Source organism: Arvicola amphibius, chromosome 9, assembly GCF_903992535.2.
Source record: "Arvicola amphibius chromosome 9, mArvAmp1.2, whole genome shotgun sequence".
Classification (NCBI taxonomy): domain Eukaryota; kingdom Metazoa; phylum Chordata; class Mammalia; order Rodentia; family Cricetidae; genus Arvicola; species Arvicola amphibius.
In genome coordinates, this window is record NC_052055.2 from 11310893 (window position 1) to 11331889 (window position 20997).

Genomic DNA, 20997 nt, shown 5'->3' on the forward strand with positions numbered 1-20997 from the left:
AATAAAATATGCAATATTCATTAGTACAAATTACAAGCAACATTTATTCTTCTGGAACACTTTCATTGTTTTTGACGAATCTTTCTATAGATAAATTTTGAATACAAATGAAAATTAGTCACAGTTAGAAAATATATATATATAATATATTATATATATAATATTCTCTAATATATATGAGTAATACATATATATATATATGCTAACAAGAGAACAATGTTAAAATAGAACATGGTTTTATTGAAAACGTATTAATTGATAAGAAAAACGAGGGATGATATTACCAAACTTAGTGCAGTCTTGAAACAATAAGTAAAGATATTTCCGAGACATGTGATGCTACTTATGGTATCATGGCCAAGATGCAGTCCATTCAGCAAGCAGTCAAGATTGCCTGATAAAGGAAACAACATGCGTGGCCAGACTTTGTGGGTAATGCATGCAATTTTCTGTGAAATTACTATGGCCAATATCAAAGTGGTATCATTAAATATGGTTTTGGGAAAAGACACTATTACAGAGAATGTTTGCTATGAGATTGTAAGCACAATAACTTCGTCAAGGGCAAATTTTCGTAAGGGTTTATTTGAGAAGTCATAAAAATGTTCCATTTCTATGCTAGTCTCAGAAACACTCTGTTCCAAGAACTAGAGTAGGTCTCTTGAAAGTAGATTGTGTGTGTGTGTGTGTGTGTGTGTGTGTGTGTGTGTGTGTGTGTATTTAAAAATGGAAGAAATTAAAACTAAGAAGATGCAGATCAGATTGGTCAAAATAACTGAAAGACTGATTCATTAAGATCAACTGATGTCAGGTTTCGTCTTTTGCACAAGATTGAGACAGAGGGACTCGCAACATCATTTTGGTTGAATCAAACCTTATGAAAAGTTTAAAAGTTATCTGAAATCTACATTTTCACAAAGTACCAGTGAATTAATTCCTTTCAGTTTGAAACTTCAGCTTGCCTGAATCCACATGAATTTTTACCAGTCTTGTCAAGACTTCTTTAAGAAGCTTGTTCTCAAAGAATGCTCTTCAAATTTTTATGCAATACTTCAAGAAGACTAGTCTGTTATTAGAAAAGTACATATTGTATTTATCATTTTTCTTTTAAAAATAAGTTAATGGTAAGTTTTAAATTGTAATTTTATCACAATCTATAATTTATCATGCAATTTTATAGTTACATTTAATTAATAGCTATATTTAATAATCATCTGTATATTTTACAGGAAGTCCTCATGATACTCCCCAACTCTCATACCATACATAAAATTAATAGAATTTGAAAACCATACAGTACAGGTAATAAAGACAGTAGATAACTTCTAATTATATCTAAAATAATCATCATAACTAGGGTTAGAGAGATGTCAATTGTTGCTAAGATATCTGATGCTCAACAAGGAGGACCTGAAATGGTCATAGACCTTAATCCTCAGTGCTAGGCTGTGGTGAAAGAAAATTAAAGCTTGTAGCTTCTTGTCTAGGCAGTCTACTAATAGCTGAACTAAAGGGTCAATGAGAGAGAGAGACTGTCTAAATAAATAAATTAATGTATGTGTGTGTGTGTGTGTCTGTGTATATAACCATGTCATGTATATACATATATAGTAGATATTATATGCAATTTGTGTATATGCAATATAAACATGATATAGGTAATTACACAATATACATAATTTCATGGAATTTATATGAAATATAATAGTATGTTTTTTTCAGATATCCTAGTGTTAGTTATTGGTTTGCTCAATCTGTTCTTTGCTCTACCCCCCCCCCCCATTCTAGCAAAACTGAGTTACTCTTCATTAGAGAATAATGCTTCTCTCTAAGTTGTAATCAGTCTAATTAAAAGTCCACTGCTAGGTTTGCAAGATGTCAACTGATCAAAGGTATTTCAGAAACATTCTGAAGCAATACAGGGTATTGTCATTGCTCTTGCTCACCTGTCAGAGCTTATTGGCAAGATCCTGTTACAGAAGACACCATATACATGTTCTATAAGACATTACTAAATCAAAATGTTTTCTATCTACTCCCTAGTTAGTTATCATAGTACTGAAAAGATTCTCTGCAAGCTGCTAGGGGAAAATGTCATCACTAGTCCTATCCATGCTGGAGTCTCTGAGGAATAGCACCAATGCCAAGATAATTTCGTGGTTGCCCGGACAGTGGTAGTTCACGCCTTTAATCCCAGTGCTCTGGAAGCAGAGGAGTGGGGGGGATCTCTGAATTTGATGCCAGCCTGAATTACAAAATGAGCTCCAGAGCAGCCAGGGCTATTCTGAGAAATCCTGCCTCAACCCTTCCCCACAGAATGGACTGGGTAAAAATTAAAGAGAGGAAGCAAATGTGATCAAAATATTTTTCCTGAAATTCTCAAAAGATAAAAATGATTTGTAAAAACAAATAATATCAAAGTGATTGAAGAAGATACAGTCATTGACCTTAAAAAGATTTATTGACATATTTGTTCTTTTGATGACCAACATTTCTTGAGTTCTTTGTATATTTTGGAGATCAGACGGCTGTGTGATGTGGAGTTTGTGAAGATCTTTTCCCATTCTGTAGGCTGTCATTTTGTCTTGTTGACTGTGTCTTTTGCTTTATAGAGGCTCTTCAGGTTCAGGAGGTCCCATTTATTAATTGTTTCTCTCAGTGTCTGGGGTTATATTTAGAAAATGTGGTCAGCTATGTTCATAGCAGCATTGTTTGTCATCGCCAGAACCTGGAAACAACCTAAATGCCCCTCAACTGAAAAATGGATAAGGAAAATGTAGTACATTTACACAATGGAGTACTATCTCATTTATGAATGAATATATTTCACTGCTAGCCTAGAATAATCACCTGCAATATTAAATTTAATCAAACGCTATTATACAGAGTGAAAGTATTATTGATTTGAGGTGCTGAGAATCTGACTGATGGCCTCATGAGTGGCCGATAGCATTTTGAGCTATCCTGCCTGCCAGGAAATGTAAATGATTTAAACAGGAAAATCTGAACAATGATTTGGATCTGAAAGGTTTGAGACAGTGAATTTCTGGCTGGGCATATGCAAAACAGGAGTGCATTTATTAGCCCTAATTAAAGTAAGTATTAGATATAGTATTGAATTTCAAAGGTCTTCTCATAAATCTATACAAATCTTATACATTGGAAATTACCAAATATCAATAAAGAAAATAGTTTTTTATAAAAGAAATGACCAATGAGTTAATATTCATAGGTTTAGCAAAACACTTCTGGTGCTTTCAATGTGGGAAATATAATTTTGTTTCAAAATTGTAAAAATGGAAATATTTTCAAATACCTGTATTGCTTAAGAAATTGTTGAGAATAAAAAATATGAATATTTTTCAGCTGTTTCAATATAATTTTGCAAACATAGTATATATTGTTATAATCCATATTTAGCAAAACATTTGCATTACGAAAAGCAACTCAGTAACAATATAAACATTTATTTGGAAAAGATGTATTATAAATATATTCTGTAACAGGATATTTCACTATTTCAGTATTTTTATGCAAACAATTTAACACCAAATATTATGATTTAAGTATTGTTTTCTAAATAGAACACTGATTTTTTTTAGTTTACATATACCAAAAAGCGATTTGTATTATTATTTAGAAACTTCTTTACATACCAATAAAGGATAGATTTACTTAATAAGTATCAAAGCCATCATTTTCAAAAATAGCTGATCTCATCATATAAATCAAGTTACTATTATGATTTCTCCTAATGAAGTGGTCATTCATATGTTAGTTTTTTTAAAAAAAATATGGAATATTTACTGAATGCGATACTTTGCAATAAAGTTTCCTTATTTTTATTATAGTGAAACAAATACTTAAATATCATAAAATTTATGATTCCTACCACAAAAAATCTTTGGAGGCAAATATCACTTCAATTAAAGTAACAATAGGAGTGGTATTTATGAAAGGTTGAATGAATTTACATTTTATTACATGTACAAATGAATGTAAACATTTCTAGAAAAAGTATAAAAAGTGGTCAAAGGACAGCACAGTGGTCCGCTTACCTTGAGAACATCTCCTTGTGCCAAGTGAAAGGTTCTGGCTGAAATATTGATGCCCTTTCCGGCTTGAACCTGAAGACTGTAAATGCATTCGTGGTTGTTTTCATAGTTCAGTGGGTAATTTGGGGAAAGGAGAATTCCTTCGTTATTTGTTGCAGATGCACCACATTCCGCTGCAGGTAAAACAGAATATTGAAGCACTGTTTAATAGAAGGCATTAGGTTTTCCAGATAATTCTGTTTATGGAGTGTAAATGCTTTGTGTTTTACCCAGATCCTATTATGATGTTATGTGCAGAAAAGTTTTGTGCTCAAGAGGAACTACGTGTCTCTCAAATGATGGAAGGAGAGAAGGAACTAGAGCCTTGGAGATGACACATTTATGTGTGGGAATTTATAGCAGCTGTCACCAAATAGTGTCACTGTCCTTCATACAAATAATAGTAAAATACAAAATTTCTTCATTAGGTCACTTCTATTTGTGCATTTCTTATAAATGCCTTAAAGTTATTTCGTGTTGGAATTCAATTTTAATCTTCTTTAATTTTGCCTTTAAAGGGTTTTAAAGGATTGTCTCCTTCCAATAATCAACATTCCTTCTTTTCAAGAAATTCAATAACAAGACTGTATTTGTAGTAGTTACACAATAGTTTATTGTCTACAAATGCATAATGGATATTTAGTATGCTTGAACCATACAACTTTTCTTAGTGTAAGGCATTTCTACAATATATTATAGAGAATTGCTGATCCTCTGGGTTACATGGTATATACTCTACATGCCAAATTTGAGGAAATGGAACAAAGATTTCTTACTATATTAAACTAGAGGACTTGCAGCAATATTACAGAATTGAACAAGTCTGTACTTTAAAAATACACTTTAGAAATCTTTGCCTTGGGTTTTCTACCTTATCTAGTTGCTGACTTCATTATCATACCTTAGGGTTGATTTGAATATTCATAATTAACTAAAAAACAAACCAGCAGGCCATAATTGTCTAGAAATAAGAATTTAAAATAATAATTTCTGGGAACAGTATAAGATGAAGACCACAAGATGAAAGACAATGAAATGCTTTACTTTTAAATGCTTAAACATTAAAAATTAAATTGATGAGAAAAACACACCAATGAAGAACTGAAATGGTCAAGAAGCAGCAGAATAAAAGTATAAGTGTGAAACAATAAAAATAAACGCTGAGTGTTTACAACCAAATGGCCAAGAGGAGAGGCTACATCACAGCATTTTACAAAGTGCTTGAAGCTGGAGACAAAGAAAAGCTATTTCCTATAATTGTTTGCAATGACATTTATTTCAATTATATCTTATGCATTCATAGTAGCCCAATAAGCTTTCAAATGAAGAGATAACACAACAAAACTTTAAAACAACATGGTTGTAATATGGCAAGATATTTGGTCTCCCTGAGTTAACTCTTGCTTAATTCTAGTGTCTCAAGTAGTATTGTGTTCTCCACTAGTCAGGCCACTCTGAGCTACAGAGAGCATGCAATAGGAGAGCACCACATAAAGATGTGCATCCTCTTAGAGAAGATTCATCAACCGTTTTAATGTACTTCATCTCATGCTCTACCTTATTAGAAGATTTGTGTCCTTGTGGAGACCTAAAGTCTGCCTGTGCTTGTCTGTGTGTGTGTGTGTGTGTGTGTGTGTGTGTGTGTGTGTAGTAGAAGGACTGGCAGTGCATACATTTTCTAGAAGTATAGAATTATAAAGATACATTTTTATATGCAAAGTATTGTTACATTTATTTCATAGTTTATGACTGAGATTTTTAAATAAGCTTTAAAGACTTAGAAAAATTAGGCACATTTTTCCTGGGTATATGGTTTGGGTAAGTTATTTATTAAGATCTTTATATTTCTATTCTTATAATAATAACATCTTTATTCATGGAGATACTTTGTGTTTTTGTCTATGTGCAAGTCATATTATACATGAATGCATATCTATATAATACATATATAAAAGATTAAAGCATATTTATTTTTTAAAAGCCAGCATCTTTCCAACATTAATGATGAATAAACTCTAACATTTCCTTTATTTAATCTCAATTTAAGAATGTCAATTTAAATTCTATAAATTAAAAATAGCAAACGACATGATTTTGTGAATATTATGGAAATAATTTTAGAAAAAAATGGACTTTTCTTGACCTTTATAAACTATACAAATTATCAATACATCTCCTAGCCTAAACATTGAATTTGTTGATGATTTCTGTAGAAATAAAACCTCTATTTATATAACATATTTCCATATTTCACTTTAGTATACTTCCAAATGCATTTGACTTTCACAACACAAACCTAGCATGTTGATAAATATAGCTCGAGCTGGACTGGTGCAGAAGAGAGATACGTGCAGACGTCTGGTGACAAGGGTGACTGCTACAGTGATAAGCTCACTAAGCAGCAAATCCCATAGAATATCAATTTTTCTTGCTTACAAAAAAGCAGGCAAGCCCTTGCATCATTAATCTCCATTACTCTGGTAGAGAAATCTGGGCACTATCTATTTTAAATACAGAGTTTCATATTTATGCCTAAACCAGCAAAGGATTTTTGGGAATTCGGTTTCAAAATAGAAAAAAAGTTTGTGATCAAAAAGGTTATTTTTTAAAATTTTTGTCTTTTATGGTAATCATTTGTTTCAAGATACATAACAACTTTTCAGAAACTAATTATTTAATGAGGCTCCTAATGAATTGTAACACATTAATGCATTGATATTCTTAAGGAATATTTTAATAGGCTTTCTAGATAGATACAGCTGCATCAATATTGCATTTGTTCAATTTTTAGACAATTACAAATTTTCTTCCAAACTCTTTAATACTTTGATTCTTAAATGAATTTAGAGGGTAGAAACACATATTAATTCTTATGTATTTAAGGATAATCTGAGAATTTTATTTCTTCATTTAGATTTTTAGTGTTCTATTGTTGTGTAGACAATGGTAGAGCTAATGGAAAATAATGCAAATTGTACATTTGAAACTGTTATGTGTGTAACTTCTTTTAACAGTATATCAGTGCTGTGGGAAAACGGTTTTGTACACTGTAAAAAATTGTCACTTGTATTGATTTAATAAAATGGTGAAGTAACCAGGCAGGAAGTATAGATAGGGTAACCAGACTAAGAGAATTCTGGGATGAGGAAAGGAGAGACCCAGTCACCAATCAGACACAGAGGAAGCAAGGTGAAAATGGCTCACTGAGAAATGGTACCAGCCACATGGCTAAACATAGACAAGAATTATGGGTTAATTTAAGTTGTAAGAGCTAGTTAGAAATAAGCCTGAACTAATAGGCCAAAGATTTTATAATTAATATAAGCCTCTATGTGTTTCTTTGGGACTGAATGGCTGAGGGACTGGGTGGGACAAAAACTTTCATCTACATATTAAGAAGTTTTAAAAATAATTTTTATTATTCTATGAGAATTTGTTTTCTTTTAATTTATTCTTCTCTCATCTATCACATCTAAATAGCAGTTTTCACTCCTCGAAGTCACCCACCTCCTCCCCTCTCTCCCAGATCCACTGCTCCTCTGTTTTCCTTAAGAAAAGAACAGGCCTGTTGGATGGCAGTGGTGGACACCTTTAATCCCAGCACCTGGGAGGCAGAGGTAGAAGGATCTCTGTGAGTTCAAGGTTTGCCTGGTCTACAAAAATGAGTTCCAGGAGAGCCTGGACTGTTAGACAGAGAAACCTTGTCTTGATCATTTAAAACAAAACAAAAACAAACAAAAAAGCAAGAAAGCAAGGAAGGAAGAAAGGAAGGAAGGAAGGAAGAAAGAAAGAAAGAAAGAAAGAAAGAAAGAAAGAAAGAAAGAAAGAAAGAAAGAAAGAGCAGGCCTCCCAGAGATATCAACCGAACCCTACATAACACGATGCATTAGAATTAGAACTAGGTACAGACCCACACATAAGGACTGGATGGGGCCACCAAGAGGAGTAAAAGGCTTCAAAGTCCCATGGACACACAATAACTTAAATAAGAAACACACAGAATTAAGAAAAATGAATATTGAAAGCTGCAAAGGTAAAGAAGCCAGTAACATATAAGTTAGACATATTAGAATTAAACCCAATTTCTCAATGGAGACTCTAAAAACAAGAAGTGCTTAGACACTAGGATGTCCTACAGACTGTAAGAGACCACAAATGCCAGCCCAGACTACTATTCCTAGTAAAAATTTTAATCACTGTAGATGGAGAAAGCAATATATTCCATAATAAAGTCAAATTTAAACATTTCCACCTACAAATTCTTCTGCACAGAAAACACGAGGAAGAAACTCCAACCAAAGGAGGTTAACTACACCAATGAAAATATAGAAAAAAAATCATATCAGCAAAACCAAAAGAAGGAAATTATAAACACCACACAAACACACACACACACACACACACACACACACACACACACACACACACACACACACCACCGCCACCACCACCACAACCACCAAAATAACAGGAATTAACAATTTTGGTCATTGATATTTCTGAACATTAATGGACACAATTCTCCAATAAAAAGACTCAGGCTAACATAATAAATGTGAAAAAAAATCTATCATTTTGTGGCATACAAGAAACACAGTTCAACATCAAAAAGAGATATTACCTCAGAGTATAGGTTGGGAAAATGATTTTCCAAGCAAATAGACCTAAGAAATAAGCTGGTGTAGACATTCTAATATCTAACAAAATAGATTTCAAAACTAATCAGATCTGAAAAATATCAAAGATACTACATACTCATCAAATAAAAAATCTACCAAGAGGACATTGCACTTCTTAACATCTATGTTCAAAACACAAGCACACCCAAATTTTTAAAAGAAATATTACTAAAGTTTAAATCACACAGGGACCCTAAAACATTGATAGTGAGATACTTCAGTACCTCACTCTCACCAATGGACAGGTCATGTAGATAAAAACTACACAGAGAAACACTGGAGTTAAGAGATGTAATAAACCAAATGGACCCAATTGATATCAACTACACATTTCACTCAAACACAAAAGAATACACCTTCTTCTAAGCACCTCATGGAACCTTCTCTAAAATGGATCACATACTCCTTCACTAAGCAAGTCTCAAGAGATACAAAACATTGAAAATTACTGCATGAATCTTATCAGGCCACCATAATAAAGCTGGATTTAGAACAGAAACAACAGAATATCTACAAACTCATGGAGACTGAACAACTCTACTGACTGACTAGAGTCAAGATGGAAAGAGAGAAAGGAAGGAAGGAAGGAAGATAGAAAAAAGAAAGAAAGGAAGGAAGGACAAAGAAAGGAAGGAAAGAAAGTAAAAAAAGGAAGAAATTAAAGGCTTTCTAGAATTCAATGAAGATGAATGCACAATGTACACAAACTTAATTGGACACCATAAAAGTGGTGCTAAGAGGAAAGTTCATAACACTAAATGCCTACATAAAAAATTATAAGAACTCTCCAATTAGCAACTTAACAGCATATCTGAAGGTCTAGAACAAAAATAAGGGAGCATACTTGAGAGCAGTAGAAACCAGGAAATAATCATACTGAAGTCTGAAGGCAATGTGATAGAAGCAAAGAACAATACAAAGAATCAATAAAACAAAGAGTTGGTTCTTTGAGATCAACAAAAGAGACAAATCCTTATACAAACTAAAAGATAGACATAGAATATCTGAATTAACAAACTTAGATATGAAACTGAGAATTTCTTCTAATGTGGCTTCACATTCAACCCTTGTCTCCCCCTAATTATTTAACAGTCATCTTCTACCTCCCCACCCCTTCCCAATTTAGTGTCCTTTTTATTTTAATCTTGAGTCTAGTTTTTGCTGCTTATAAATTTATGTGTATTGGACAAATAAAAAAGATTTTTAAAAGAAATCATTTTGAAATTTTTAAATGTCCTTCTTACCAATACATCAATAAGAATAAACAGTGTTAACTTGTACTTTTTGTGAATTGCAGACATCAAAAAATTAGTAGTTCAAATATTCTTAAATATAAATTGATGTAATTTTGTAATCTGATATTTTAATTTCAACATTTCTGCCATAATAACGTATTAAGGTCTATCTTATTGTGTTTAGTGACTCCCCATACATAAATAGTAGTAACAGTAGTACCTATGATCTGAGTATGGTGAGTCACACCTATAACTATAACACATGGGAGGCTTGGTATGATACCCCATCTAGAAAGCCTAAACAAAATAAAATGAATATCAATAAATGTGGATATATGACTATGCATATAAGTTCTTGGGCATCAGGCCATTTTCTTTATGTTTCAGGCACTCTAGAAGAAAGGATAAAACCATTAAATGGCACATGAAGTGATTTGCAGTTGAAAGTGTAGCACATTTCTGTAATGAGCTTCGATGCCAAAATGAGGAACGTGCATATTCTAGGGCCACATAGATGGCCGAGACTGGTGCGATAAATTTCTTCCTGAGACACCACTGTGAAAGAGGAGGACCAACTCTTTACATTGTCCTCTGTTCTACACATGCCAGTTCACAGCAAATGCCTGTCTATATATACATAATATAAAATGTGATAACTTCTTAAAGACAGAATAGAGTTTACAACAGGGATTAAAAATGAGGACTTTATTTTGGTTGTGCTGGTTTTGATGTGAATCTAACAAATGGTTGCAAACACAATCCAAATTTATGCAGAGACACTTCCCAAGTTACTTTGAAAAATAAAATATAAAAGGGTGAAACTGGATGGTATAATTAAGAGGAATGGCAGCTGACACACCATCCAAGTATTTTAAAGTCATATATCTTGCACTTTATGGTGATTCCTGGTAGGTATCTTTAAACAGAGAAAAAATATATATCAGCTTCAAGAAATCAATTGCAGCTCTGTGCAGGAATGAATTGTGGTCCTTGATTTCCTTTGGCTAGAAAACAGAGAGAAGAGTTTTAGAGCAAGTCAGACAAGAGATGGTGAGAGCTTGAATTACAACTCCAGGGAAAGAGGAAAAGAGAAGCTTTACAACCTGAAGACTATTTATTGTAGAAACAGGAAAAAAAAAGCCAGAGCTGATGTCTGAGAAGTGGCATTAAGTATATGTTGAACTTAAAAACTCTATGTGCGTAGTGTATGTGAGGTGGAGAAGAATGTCAAAAAGTTAAAGATTTATTTATGCTTATGAGGTTTATATTTCACACTATAGACAAAATGTTTACCAGACACCAATTAAAAAGAAAAAGAAAAAATTGGAATAAAAATTTCATCTCCTGAATGTAAAGCAATATCTAATATTTTCCATATTCCATCAATCTAAAATACACTTCCAGACATGGGAAAGACCAGACAGCACTAACTTCATAGAGAGGCATGAAGAAAAAAGACAGGAAGCTAGGGGAGAGACTAGATGGTTTTGAAATAAATATGTTAAGTATCACTTGTAGAAGGCATTAACAACATATATTTCCTTATTTGCAAATACGACTATTTTAAATATTATATACGTCTATATCTGAAGTGTGTCAAAATTTCAACAAATAGTATTTTAACTGCTCACTGTACTTTTTACATGTAATTTTTAAAAATGTCTCAGTGAAACAAGCCTATTTGACAGTAAATGTGGCCAAGTAAGCCCCAAGGAACATAAACAGGATACTATCCTGACCCTAGACACTGAACTCTTACATATTTCCAGCCAGAGATGAGCAGAATATACTGTCTTGCAGTACAAGGACTTCACTTTCACCAGGAAACTAGCAGGTGAGGTAAATCACCCTGCTGTTGATTAGACAGGGTAAGAGAAGAAAGCTTCAGGGAAAGTGTTTCTTATGGTTACAGAGCATTGAACTGACAGGGCAATAGGTTGGTAGTACCTTCAAGAAAGAGAAGAATTATGGTGAGCCAAGGACAAGGGAATTGTTCCATGGTAAGAAGAAAATTCCATTTAAGAATATTCATTTCTATTGCATTGAAAGGAAAAGTATTTTAGTTTTCTTTAGTCCAAAATGTATTTTTATACAGTATTACTTTGTACTAACACTCTTAGTACCATGGAAACCTTTTCCTCTGCAATGAGTTGATTATATACTTATAAAGAAATGTAATCTTAGTTCACGGATGAGATGGTCAAAACATGATTCCTTTATATAGATTAAGTCCAACTTCCAGATTTAATAGAAATTTAAGAAAGTTGACTAATAGGCAGTGTAAAGAAAAGACATAGAAAACATGCATTTACTTTGTGTGTGGAGTGGTGTGGGAGGTCCTTCTCTCCACATGCAACTCTCATTAGATAATGAAAAAAGAAACCACCCTAGCCTGTTCATAGGGCAGAACTTAGGTAGGTGGGGAAGACGGAACTGAATTCTTGGAGGAAGAAAGCAGAATTAGGGGAACACCATGGATCCGCCAGAGACAGACACTGGGAATTTTACCTGGTAAGCCACTGCCATGTGGCGATACACAGATTAATAGAAATGGCTTAAATTAAGATATAAGAATTATCCAATAAGAAATTAGAGCTAATGGGCCAAACTGTGATTTAGTTAATAGAGTCTCTGTGTGGTCATTTCAGGGCTAAGCTAGCTGGGCAGCTGGGATGAATAAGGGGGCCCTTCCTGTAACAGTGGAGTTTGGGCACGTGAGCATGCACACATCGTAATATGAATGCATGTGGGAGTTAAGAAGGCAACATTCAGGAGAGATTGGCTCTCCATTTCCAACAGGAGGGCTCCAGAGCATGAACTTGGGTAATTAACCATCTGACTTTGCACAAGAGCCTTTACCTGCCAAGCCATTTTGTTTTATATTTGTGCATTTCCTCTCTGACCTTTTATTATATTAGTATAAGCACTGTCACACAACTATATTTGTTTATGCATGTGTGTGTGTAGTTTTTTCTCTGTGTGTGCTGTTTTGTTGTTGTTTCTGTTACTATTATACATGTATAAAATTCTGTAAGTTTAAATATATTTTTAGTTGAATAATTTTAAGAAGAAAAAAATACAGCACATCTTAGCTCATAATTCTTTTCATGTGAATAGTATGAGCTACTTCTGGAAGCGCCTGGTTCCCCCAGCAGCCATGAGTGACTCTGCTGAATAACTTATGAAAATCTTTTCCTATTTACAATACTATAGCTGATTTCAGTGAGTGGGAAGAAGATTTTGCAGCCAGGAAAACAAAACAATACAATGGAAAACAAATAAGACACTTTAGAATTAGTAAATAGTAAATTAGTAAATAGTTCTGAACTAACATGCAGTATCATAATCCAAGAACTATACAGGATGCTTTACTTTCCAAATCCCAAATAATCCAAACAGAAAATCAGTGGAAGAATATATTTACACTACTCTATGGACCAACTAAACTTAGCAAACATAGAAAAAACATTTTGTCTGACAGGTCCAGGATATACACTGCTTTCTAGGGCACACTGAGAATTCTTCAGCATAAACCACATATTAGATTCCAAACACTTAATAAATATTGAAGGTTTATAACCATGTCATTTAATTTTCTGAATAAAATATTCAGTAAAATTTAATGTCCTTTTATTGTCTATGTAAGAACAAATATAAAAAATTCTTCATTGATTTTTGTATAGAACTATCACAATCAAGCATAATTTGAATCAATCAATGATTGACCAACAGTAGCATGAAACTAGAAATGATTAGCAGATAGAAACAGGAGCATTTACAAATACTTGGAATACACATGTTTGTAATAGAGAGTAAAAGATGAAATCAAAAAGAAATTTAATATTTTTCCAAATGGTAAAACAATTTTTTATTTAATATATATAGTACATTCTCTTTACTTTCATCTTTTAATTCATACATATGCTAACTTGATACCTAGAAACCGCATGCTGATATATATATATATATATATCACATATATAAAACATATATATACATACATACATAGGAAAGGTTTTCTGGATCATATGTTGGTTCTGTTTTTAGGAATGTCCATATTTTTTTTTCTAGAAAGACTGTACTAATTTGCATTCACACTAGCAGTGTGTAGATGTTTCCTCTCTCTACATTTTCACAAACACTTGTTACTTTTCTGTCATTTTGATAATACTTGATTTTGGTGACAGTTACAAAATTCTGTGGTCAAACTATCAAGAAACACACTGTGAGTGAGTGATGTCATATTTAAATTATGCTCAACAACCCTCTTAAAAGTTATTTAGTAGCTGGGTGTTGGTGGCACATGCCTTTAATCTGAGCAGTTGGGAGGCAGAGGCAGGTAGATCTTCATGAGTTCCAGGTGAACCTGGTCAACAAGAGCTAGTTCCAGGACAGACTCCAAAGTTACAGAGAAACCCTGTCTCAAACAAACAAACAAAAACTCCCCCCCCAAAAATAATGGTCTAAAATTTGTAAACTTTTATGTCAAAAAAGGGATAGATAGAGGTAGAGCCTAAAGCAGAGCTAGGTATATGGATAGATGAGTACATAGATGATAGATAGATAGATAGATAGATAGATAGATAGATAGATAGATAGATAGGTAAATATATATTTGAGACAAAGGACACAGAAAAATAGATGGAAAAAGACTATATTAATTATTATATACTATAATAAGCACATATGTATCAATTAATTGAAAATCCTGAAAGGAGTGAGATACTGGGCACAGTACATGTATATATAAATTTACTAAAGATGAATCACATGAAATAAAAAGTAGAGGCCAACGTGAAGCACAAGTGTTGAAATCTTATAGAGGACCCAACAAGAAAGTGCAATTATATGTGGACATAAAATAAGAAAAATGAGGGAATCCGAATAAGAAAGTGAGAAGATCTTAATGTATGGGATACAGACGATAAACAGATGAAGGTTTGAAAGGAATAACAGAAAACAATTTTAAATGAGCAACATAACTGTAGCCATTAAGAAAATATACATAATAATAAAAAGAGGTATAGTCTTAGCAGAAAGGAACAAATAGCAAATATCAGAACATAAATAAATAACATATGAAATGGAGAAAGATAAAAGAATCAACAAAACTAAGGGTTGATTTTTATTATATAAAAATTTGACAGAAATTCAGCTAAATTGAGAATGAATGGAGAGAATCCTCAAATAATATTAAAGAAAAGCAGTTGAAAGTACAACTGTTAGCACAGAAATATGAAGAGTCACAAGAATACTATAATAAATATATTTGAAAAGCAAAAGTGAGAAAAATGCATGATAGTTCTATAAATAGTGCTGAACCTTAGCTGGAAAGAATATAGACCAGGCAAGTTGTACACACCATTGATCTTAGGTCTTGAGAGACTGAGGAGGGGGTCTCAGGGTTTGAGGCCAAACGGGTGTACATAGTAAACTCTTCTCTGTTCCTAGGTGACAACAGACTTTGTCAAGCTAACATTAAAACAAAGCATCAAAACCAGGTACACATTTTACTTGAAGACATAATCTTTATCAGACTCATCTAATATTTTGTTTAATTCCCTCTCCACATGACTCCTTCCATCTGATCTAACAAGGTTTATCGGCAGCAGCACACATGCAATGATTTGTATTCTCATTCCAGATTCTATTTAATGAAATTAAATTAAATCCCAGGTGTCTGGGATAACATTGCATTCAAAACGGATAATTTGTAAGTATAAAAAATACAAATTTCCATCCATTTGCTTGCAAATTTCAGGATGTCATTGTTTTTACCACTGAGTAGTACTCCATTGTATAAATGTACCACATTGTCTATATTCATTCTTCAGTTGAGGAGCTTCTAGGTTGTTTCCAAGTTCTGAGTATTACAAATAATGCTGCTAAAACACAGTTGAGGGAATGTCGTTGTAGTATGAGCGAGTATCCTTTGGGTATAAGCACAAGAGTGGTATTCCTGTGTCATGAGGTAGATTGATTCTCCGTATTTTGAAACACCACCATATTGATTTCCATAGTGGCTGTATAGGTTGCACTTCCACAAGCAATGGAGTTTTCCAGCATAAGCTTTCATTGGTGGTTTTGATCTTAGCCATTCTCATAGGTGTAAGATGGTATCTCAGAGTTGTTTTGATTTGCATTTCCCTGATGGCTAAGGATGTTGTACAGATCCTTAAGTGTCTTTCAGTCATTTGATAGTCCCCTATTGAGAATTCTCTGCTTAGATCTGTATCCTGTTTCTTAATTGGATTATTTGATAGTTTGATATCTAGTTTCTTGAGTACTCTGTATAATTTGTCTGACAGATGTGGGGTAGGTGATTTTTTTGTCATTCTGTAGGTTGCCATTTTGACTGGTTGACTATATCCTTTGCTTTACAGAAGCTTTTCAGTTTCAGGAGGTCCCATTTATTTATTGTTGCTCTCAGTGACTGGGCTACCAGTATTATATTTAGGAAGTGATCTCCTGTGCCCATGCCTTCAAGGCTATTTCTTATTTTCTTTTTCCTATGAGGTTCAATGTGGCAGGATTTATGTTGAGGTCTGTGATCCATTTGGACTTGAGTTTTGTGTATGGCGACATACATGGATCTGTTTTCATTTTTCTACATGTTGACATCCAGTTAAGCCAGCAGCATTTGTTAAAGATGCTTTCTTTCTTCCATTGTGTAATTTTAGCTTCTTTGTCAAAAATCAGGTGTTCATAGGTGTGCGGATTAATATCAAGGTCTTTGATTCAATTATATTGGTCCACCTGTCTGTTTTTGTGTCAATACCAAGTTGTTTTTATTAATATAGCTTTATATTAGAGCTTGAAGTCAGGGATGGTGACACCTTCAGAAGTTCCTTTATTGTACAGGATTGTTTTGGATATCCTGAGATTTTGTTTTTCTACTTAAAGTACCCAGACATAGAAAGACAAACAAGGTATGTACTCACTCATAAGTGGATATCAGACATAAAGCAAAGGATAACCAGCCTATAGTCCACAACCTCAGAGAAGACAGAAACAAGGAGAACCCTAGGAGAGGCATACATGAATTCCCCTGTGAAGGAAATGTAGACAAGATCTCCTTAGTAAATTGGCATCACGAAGGGAGGGGCAAGGGTGATAGGAGAGTGGGGCAGGGAGAAGGGGAGCAGGGAGGAGGACATGAGGGGCCAGGAAGGTTGAGCTGGGTGAAGGGCAGAGAGGGAGAGCAAGGAAAGTGATACCTTGAAAGAGAGAGTCATTAGGGGGTTAGTGAGAAACCAGGCACTAGGGAAATTCCCAGGAATCCAAAAGGATGACCCCAGCTAAAACCTAAGCAATAGTGGAGAGAGTACCTAAACTGCCCTTCCCTGGTAAGCATCATAATTGTCATCATAGAACCCTCATCCAGTAACTGATTGAATGCAGAGATTCAAAGTTAACCACTATGCTGAACTCCTGGAGTCCAGTCATAGAGAGGTAGGGACAATATTATGAGCAAAGAGGCCAAGATCTTGATGGGCAAACTCATAGGAATAGTTGAACAGAGCAAGCAGGAACTCATTGACTCTGAACTGACAGCTGGGGAATCTGCAGAAGACCAAATAGGCCCTCTGAATGTGGATGACGGTTGTGTGGGGCCACTAGCAGTGGAATCAGTATTTATCCCTAGTGTATGAACTGGTTTTTTGGAGCCCATTCACTATGAAGGGATACCTTACTCAACCTGGTCAGACCGGGGAGGGATTTTTTTCTGCCTCAAGTAATGTGACAGACTTGTAAACTACCCACGGTGGGAAGGACTCATTCTACTTGAGAAGTAGGTGGTGGTGGAGTTGCAAGAAGGTGGGGGGAGCAGGAGGCCTGGAGGCCCAGCATCAGTTGGGAACATAGCATCCATGGATGGTTTAGAATAGCCTGTAACTGAAGTTCCAGAGGGACCTGGTGCCTCTGTCCACCACAGACAGCCATACTCACATGTACCTATAGTACCGCCCCACATGCAACTAAAAACCAATAAATTAAAAAAAAACTTAAATTAAAAAAATTAAAAAACAACAATAAATGGAAATTTCACTTAAGTAGTAGAAATATAAGCATTCGGAATATAGCAACCTCACAAAAATGTTGCAGTTATGCGACATTAACAGGGAGTCCCCTGTAAAGAAGGGACCTTCCTGTGTGGGGAGTAGATAGAAAGAAGTATATTTTATGCGATACTTTAAAGCCATAAAGACATGAGCAAGTTGGAGGGACACCGTTAATAGAAAAATCAGTTTTATGTGCAGATGTATATCAACATCCACAGAGACTAAGATACAATCCAATCCTGAAGCAACAATATGCCACATTAATTAATTTTAAAATTCAATTTTCATCTTAAGAGACACAAGCCCAGTGTTCCTGCTCTTCCATTGACAGATTAAAGCAAAATTCTCCCACAGGTCCTTAGAGAGCATAGCTGACTGCTTGTTTACTGAAGTGTAACTGCTCCTCTCCGATAGGCTGCTCCTGAGAAGCCAGGAGGCATGAGAAGTTCCCCAAAGCCATACAGAAGACTCTCATTTTCTCTAGTTTCCCCTGGCTTAAATACTCCAGTCACTCTTTGGCAGAGTAGAACAGGTGGTAGGGAGTGGCCCGATATTCTTCTTATGACCCACCCGTCCCAGCGCATCCATGAGTGGGTTTAACAGTCAACAAGCCCAGTGTGCATGATCTTCACCACGCAGGCACAGCTGAGCCACCCAAGATGGTTGATTCCTGGTTCAGAGGACAGTCACAAAAGCCAGCTCGAACTGAATTCTTCTTCCTGAACTGGAAGATGGATCAGTAGAAACATGCCTGCCAGAAAAACGTGGAGCCGTGTGTTCAAATCCATAGACCCTATGTGAAAAACTGGATGTATTGGCCTTGGCATGTGATTATCGTGATCCTGAAGTGTGATCAGAGGTGGAAAAAAGAAAAACCCTGCAAGTTCACCAGTAATCTAACTTAGATATGGAGTAGTGAATATAGCTTGTCTGAAATAAGATGGAGCGGATGCCTGATGACTGAGCTTGTCCTGTGACCTAGAAACATAAACCTTGGTAAACAAACATCTACATTCACAGATTGATGTGGACACACACACACACACACACACACACACACACGCACGCACGACTGGAAAGATTTTAAAATTTTAAAAGAAAAGGTATTTCTTTCTCCTAGCCCTTAGCAGAGGGTTCTTCTGGAACAAAAGCTGAAGTCAATGGTCCTCTGAGTATCCTATTGTGTGTGTGCAAAATCTCCCTTTTGTATTCTAATGAAGTTTGACTAAGCCATCAACAGCACTGAGAGAAGAGATTACAGTATGGGGCAATATGTCAGGAGATCATAAATTACAGGAGCAACTGGAAAATAGCAAGTAAACGCTCCTGATTTCTCCATGGCAACAGCCATGGTTCCAAAGTAAATAAACCATGATTAGACCCAGGGAGCAGTGTTCACCTGAAACAAAATGTGAAGGAAGGGAAAGCATATTGAAATTGTCTGTATAAATTTAGATAATCTAAACTACAAATACTTTACAAGTTTAATTTTTAATGGCAAATTAATGTGCTATTAAATAACTAAAAAGGAAATGCCCCCATGCGTTCCTTTAATACATCGTCAACCACAGGTATTGTTCTTTTTTTTTCACCAAAGTTTGTCATACTCTGGTTTTCTTTCTTGTTCTCATTTACCCACTATTATTGTGAGGAGAGGCAATTGGGCTTTATTTTGTAGATTTTCTTCCATGCTTAAAATTTTTTTTTTTTTGCTATGCTGAAAAAGTACTCTATAATCAAAAATGGAAAGGAGAAATTTGCTTCTTGTGGCAGACCACATATGTGGCTATTTAATAATAATTTTATCTCTAGGTCAAGATTTTAAATTTAAAATAGCAGTACTGAAAATTTTAGTAATCACTTCGTTGACAGAAAGCATTTAAAGTCATGAAATCGAGAAGCTATAAGATGATAATTACTGGTTATAGGTCTGGCTCAGCAGTTTAAGAGCACACAGTACTCTAGCACAGGACCTGAACTTGGTTTGCGGCACCAATGTAGCAAGGTTCACTGTTGCTTATAACTCAAGCCCCAGGGCATCCAGATCATTGGTTTCTGCTGCTCCATCACCAGTTTCACCTAATCATGCACAGACAGACAGAAGATTTTTAAAAATTAAGAGAAACTAATTTTAAAATAATAATCACATACTTTCAGTGACAGACTGACTATAAAAGACGTTTTCTTAAGAATGCCACAGTGTCCTTCCTCTTTGTATTAGTGTGACTGTTCTGGCTTTGCTTGGCAAACTGATTTTAATCAGATATTCATAATCTGAAAGATAATTATTGAGTATTGAATATATATGACACGGACAGAAACAAACACACACAAATACACACAGACACACACACAAACACAACCCCCCATATACAGGAGAGAGAGAATCTTTATAGTATTTTGCAATAAGAATAGAAGAAAATAAATGATGATATATATATATGTATATATATATGCATGCGTACAAATATACATACATACATACATACATACATACTTAAGCACATATACATACACTCAATTACAGTCCAGCCATTCAATGTTTAGTTACAACTTTTTCAGGAGCAACACAAATCAAAAAAGGACAGTAGTGAGAAGTTAGGGGAAGTCTGAGCACAATTCTGAAGGTGATTAACCCACAAGTGGGGAGTGACCTTGGAAAAAGTACTACTGGCAGATTAGTTTAACTGGCATGTGGCTAACGTGTTTGGTGTCTCTAGAGCTACACCGGAGTGGTCAGTACTTCAAATCATGTGTCCTAATCACCATGGCAGAAACTTACTGCTCCAGTCTCACCTTTACTCCCCATTATCTACCGCTAAATAAAACCATAAGGGAACCATTCAGGATGCATACCCTAGAATCTTCATGGGTTTGTCCATTTAGTAAGCCTTGGTATGAGCTCAAAATAGCTTTCTTTCCTTTT

At 34.7% G+C, this 20997-nt stretch overlaps 1 protein-coding gene across 3 annotated transcripts in view; it reads right to left on the minus strand.

The window, feature by feature from the left end:
* Csmd3 (CUB and Sushi multiple domains 3) overlaps nucleotides 1–20997 on the minus strand; it is a 976820-nt gene that overhangs the window by 305196 nt on the left and 650627 nt on the right. For all 3 annotated transcript variants that reach the window (XM_038342099.2, XM_038342098.2, XM_042055667.1), the window contains one exon: nucleotides 4059–4228. In XM_038342099.2, coding sequence (XP_038198027.1) covers nucleotides 4059–4228 — 170 coding nt within the window. The remainder of the gene's footprint in view (nucleotides 1–4058; nucleotides 4229–20997) is intronic.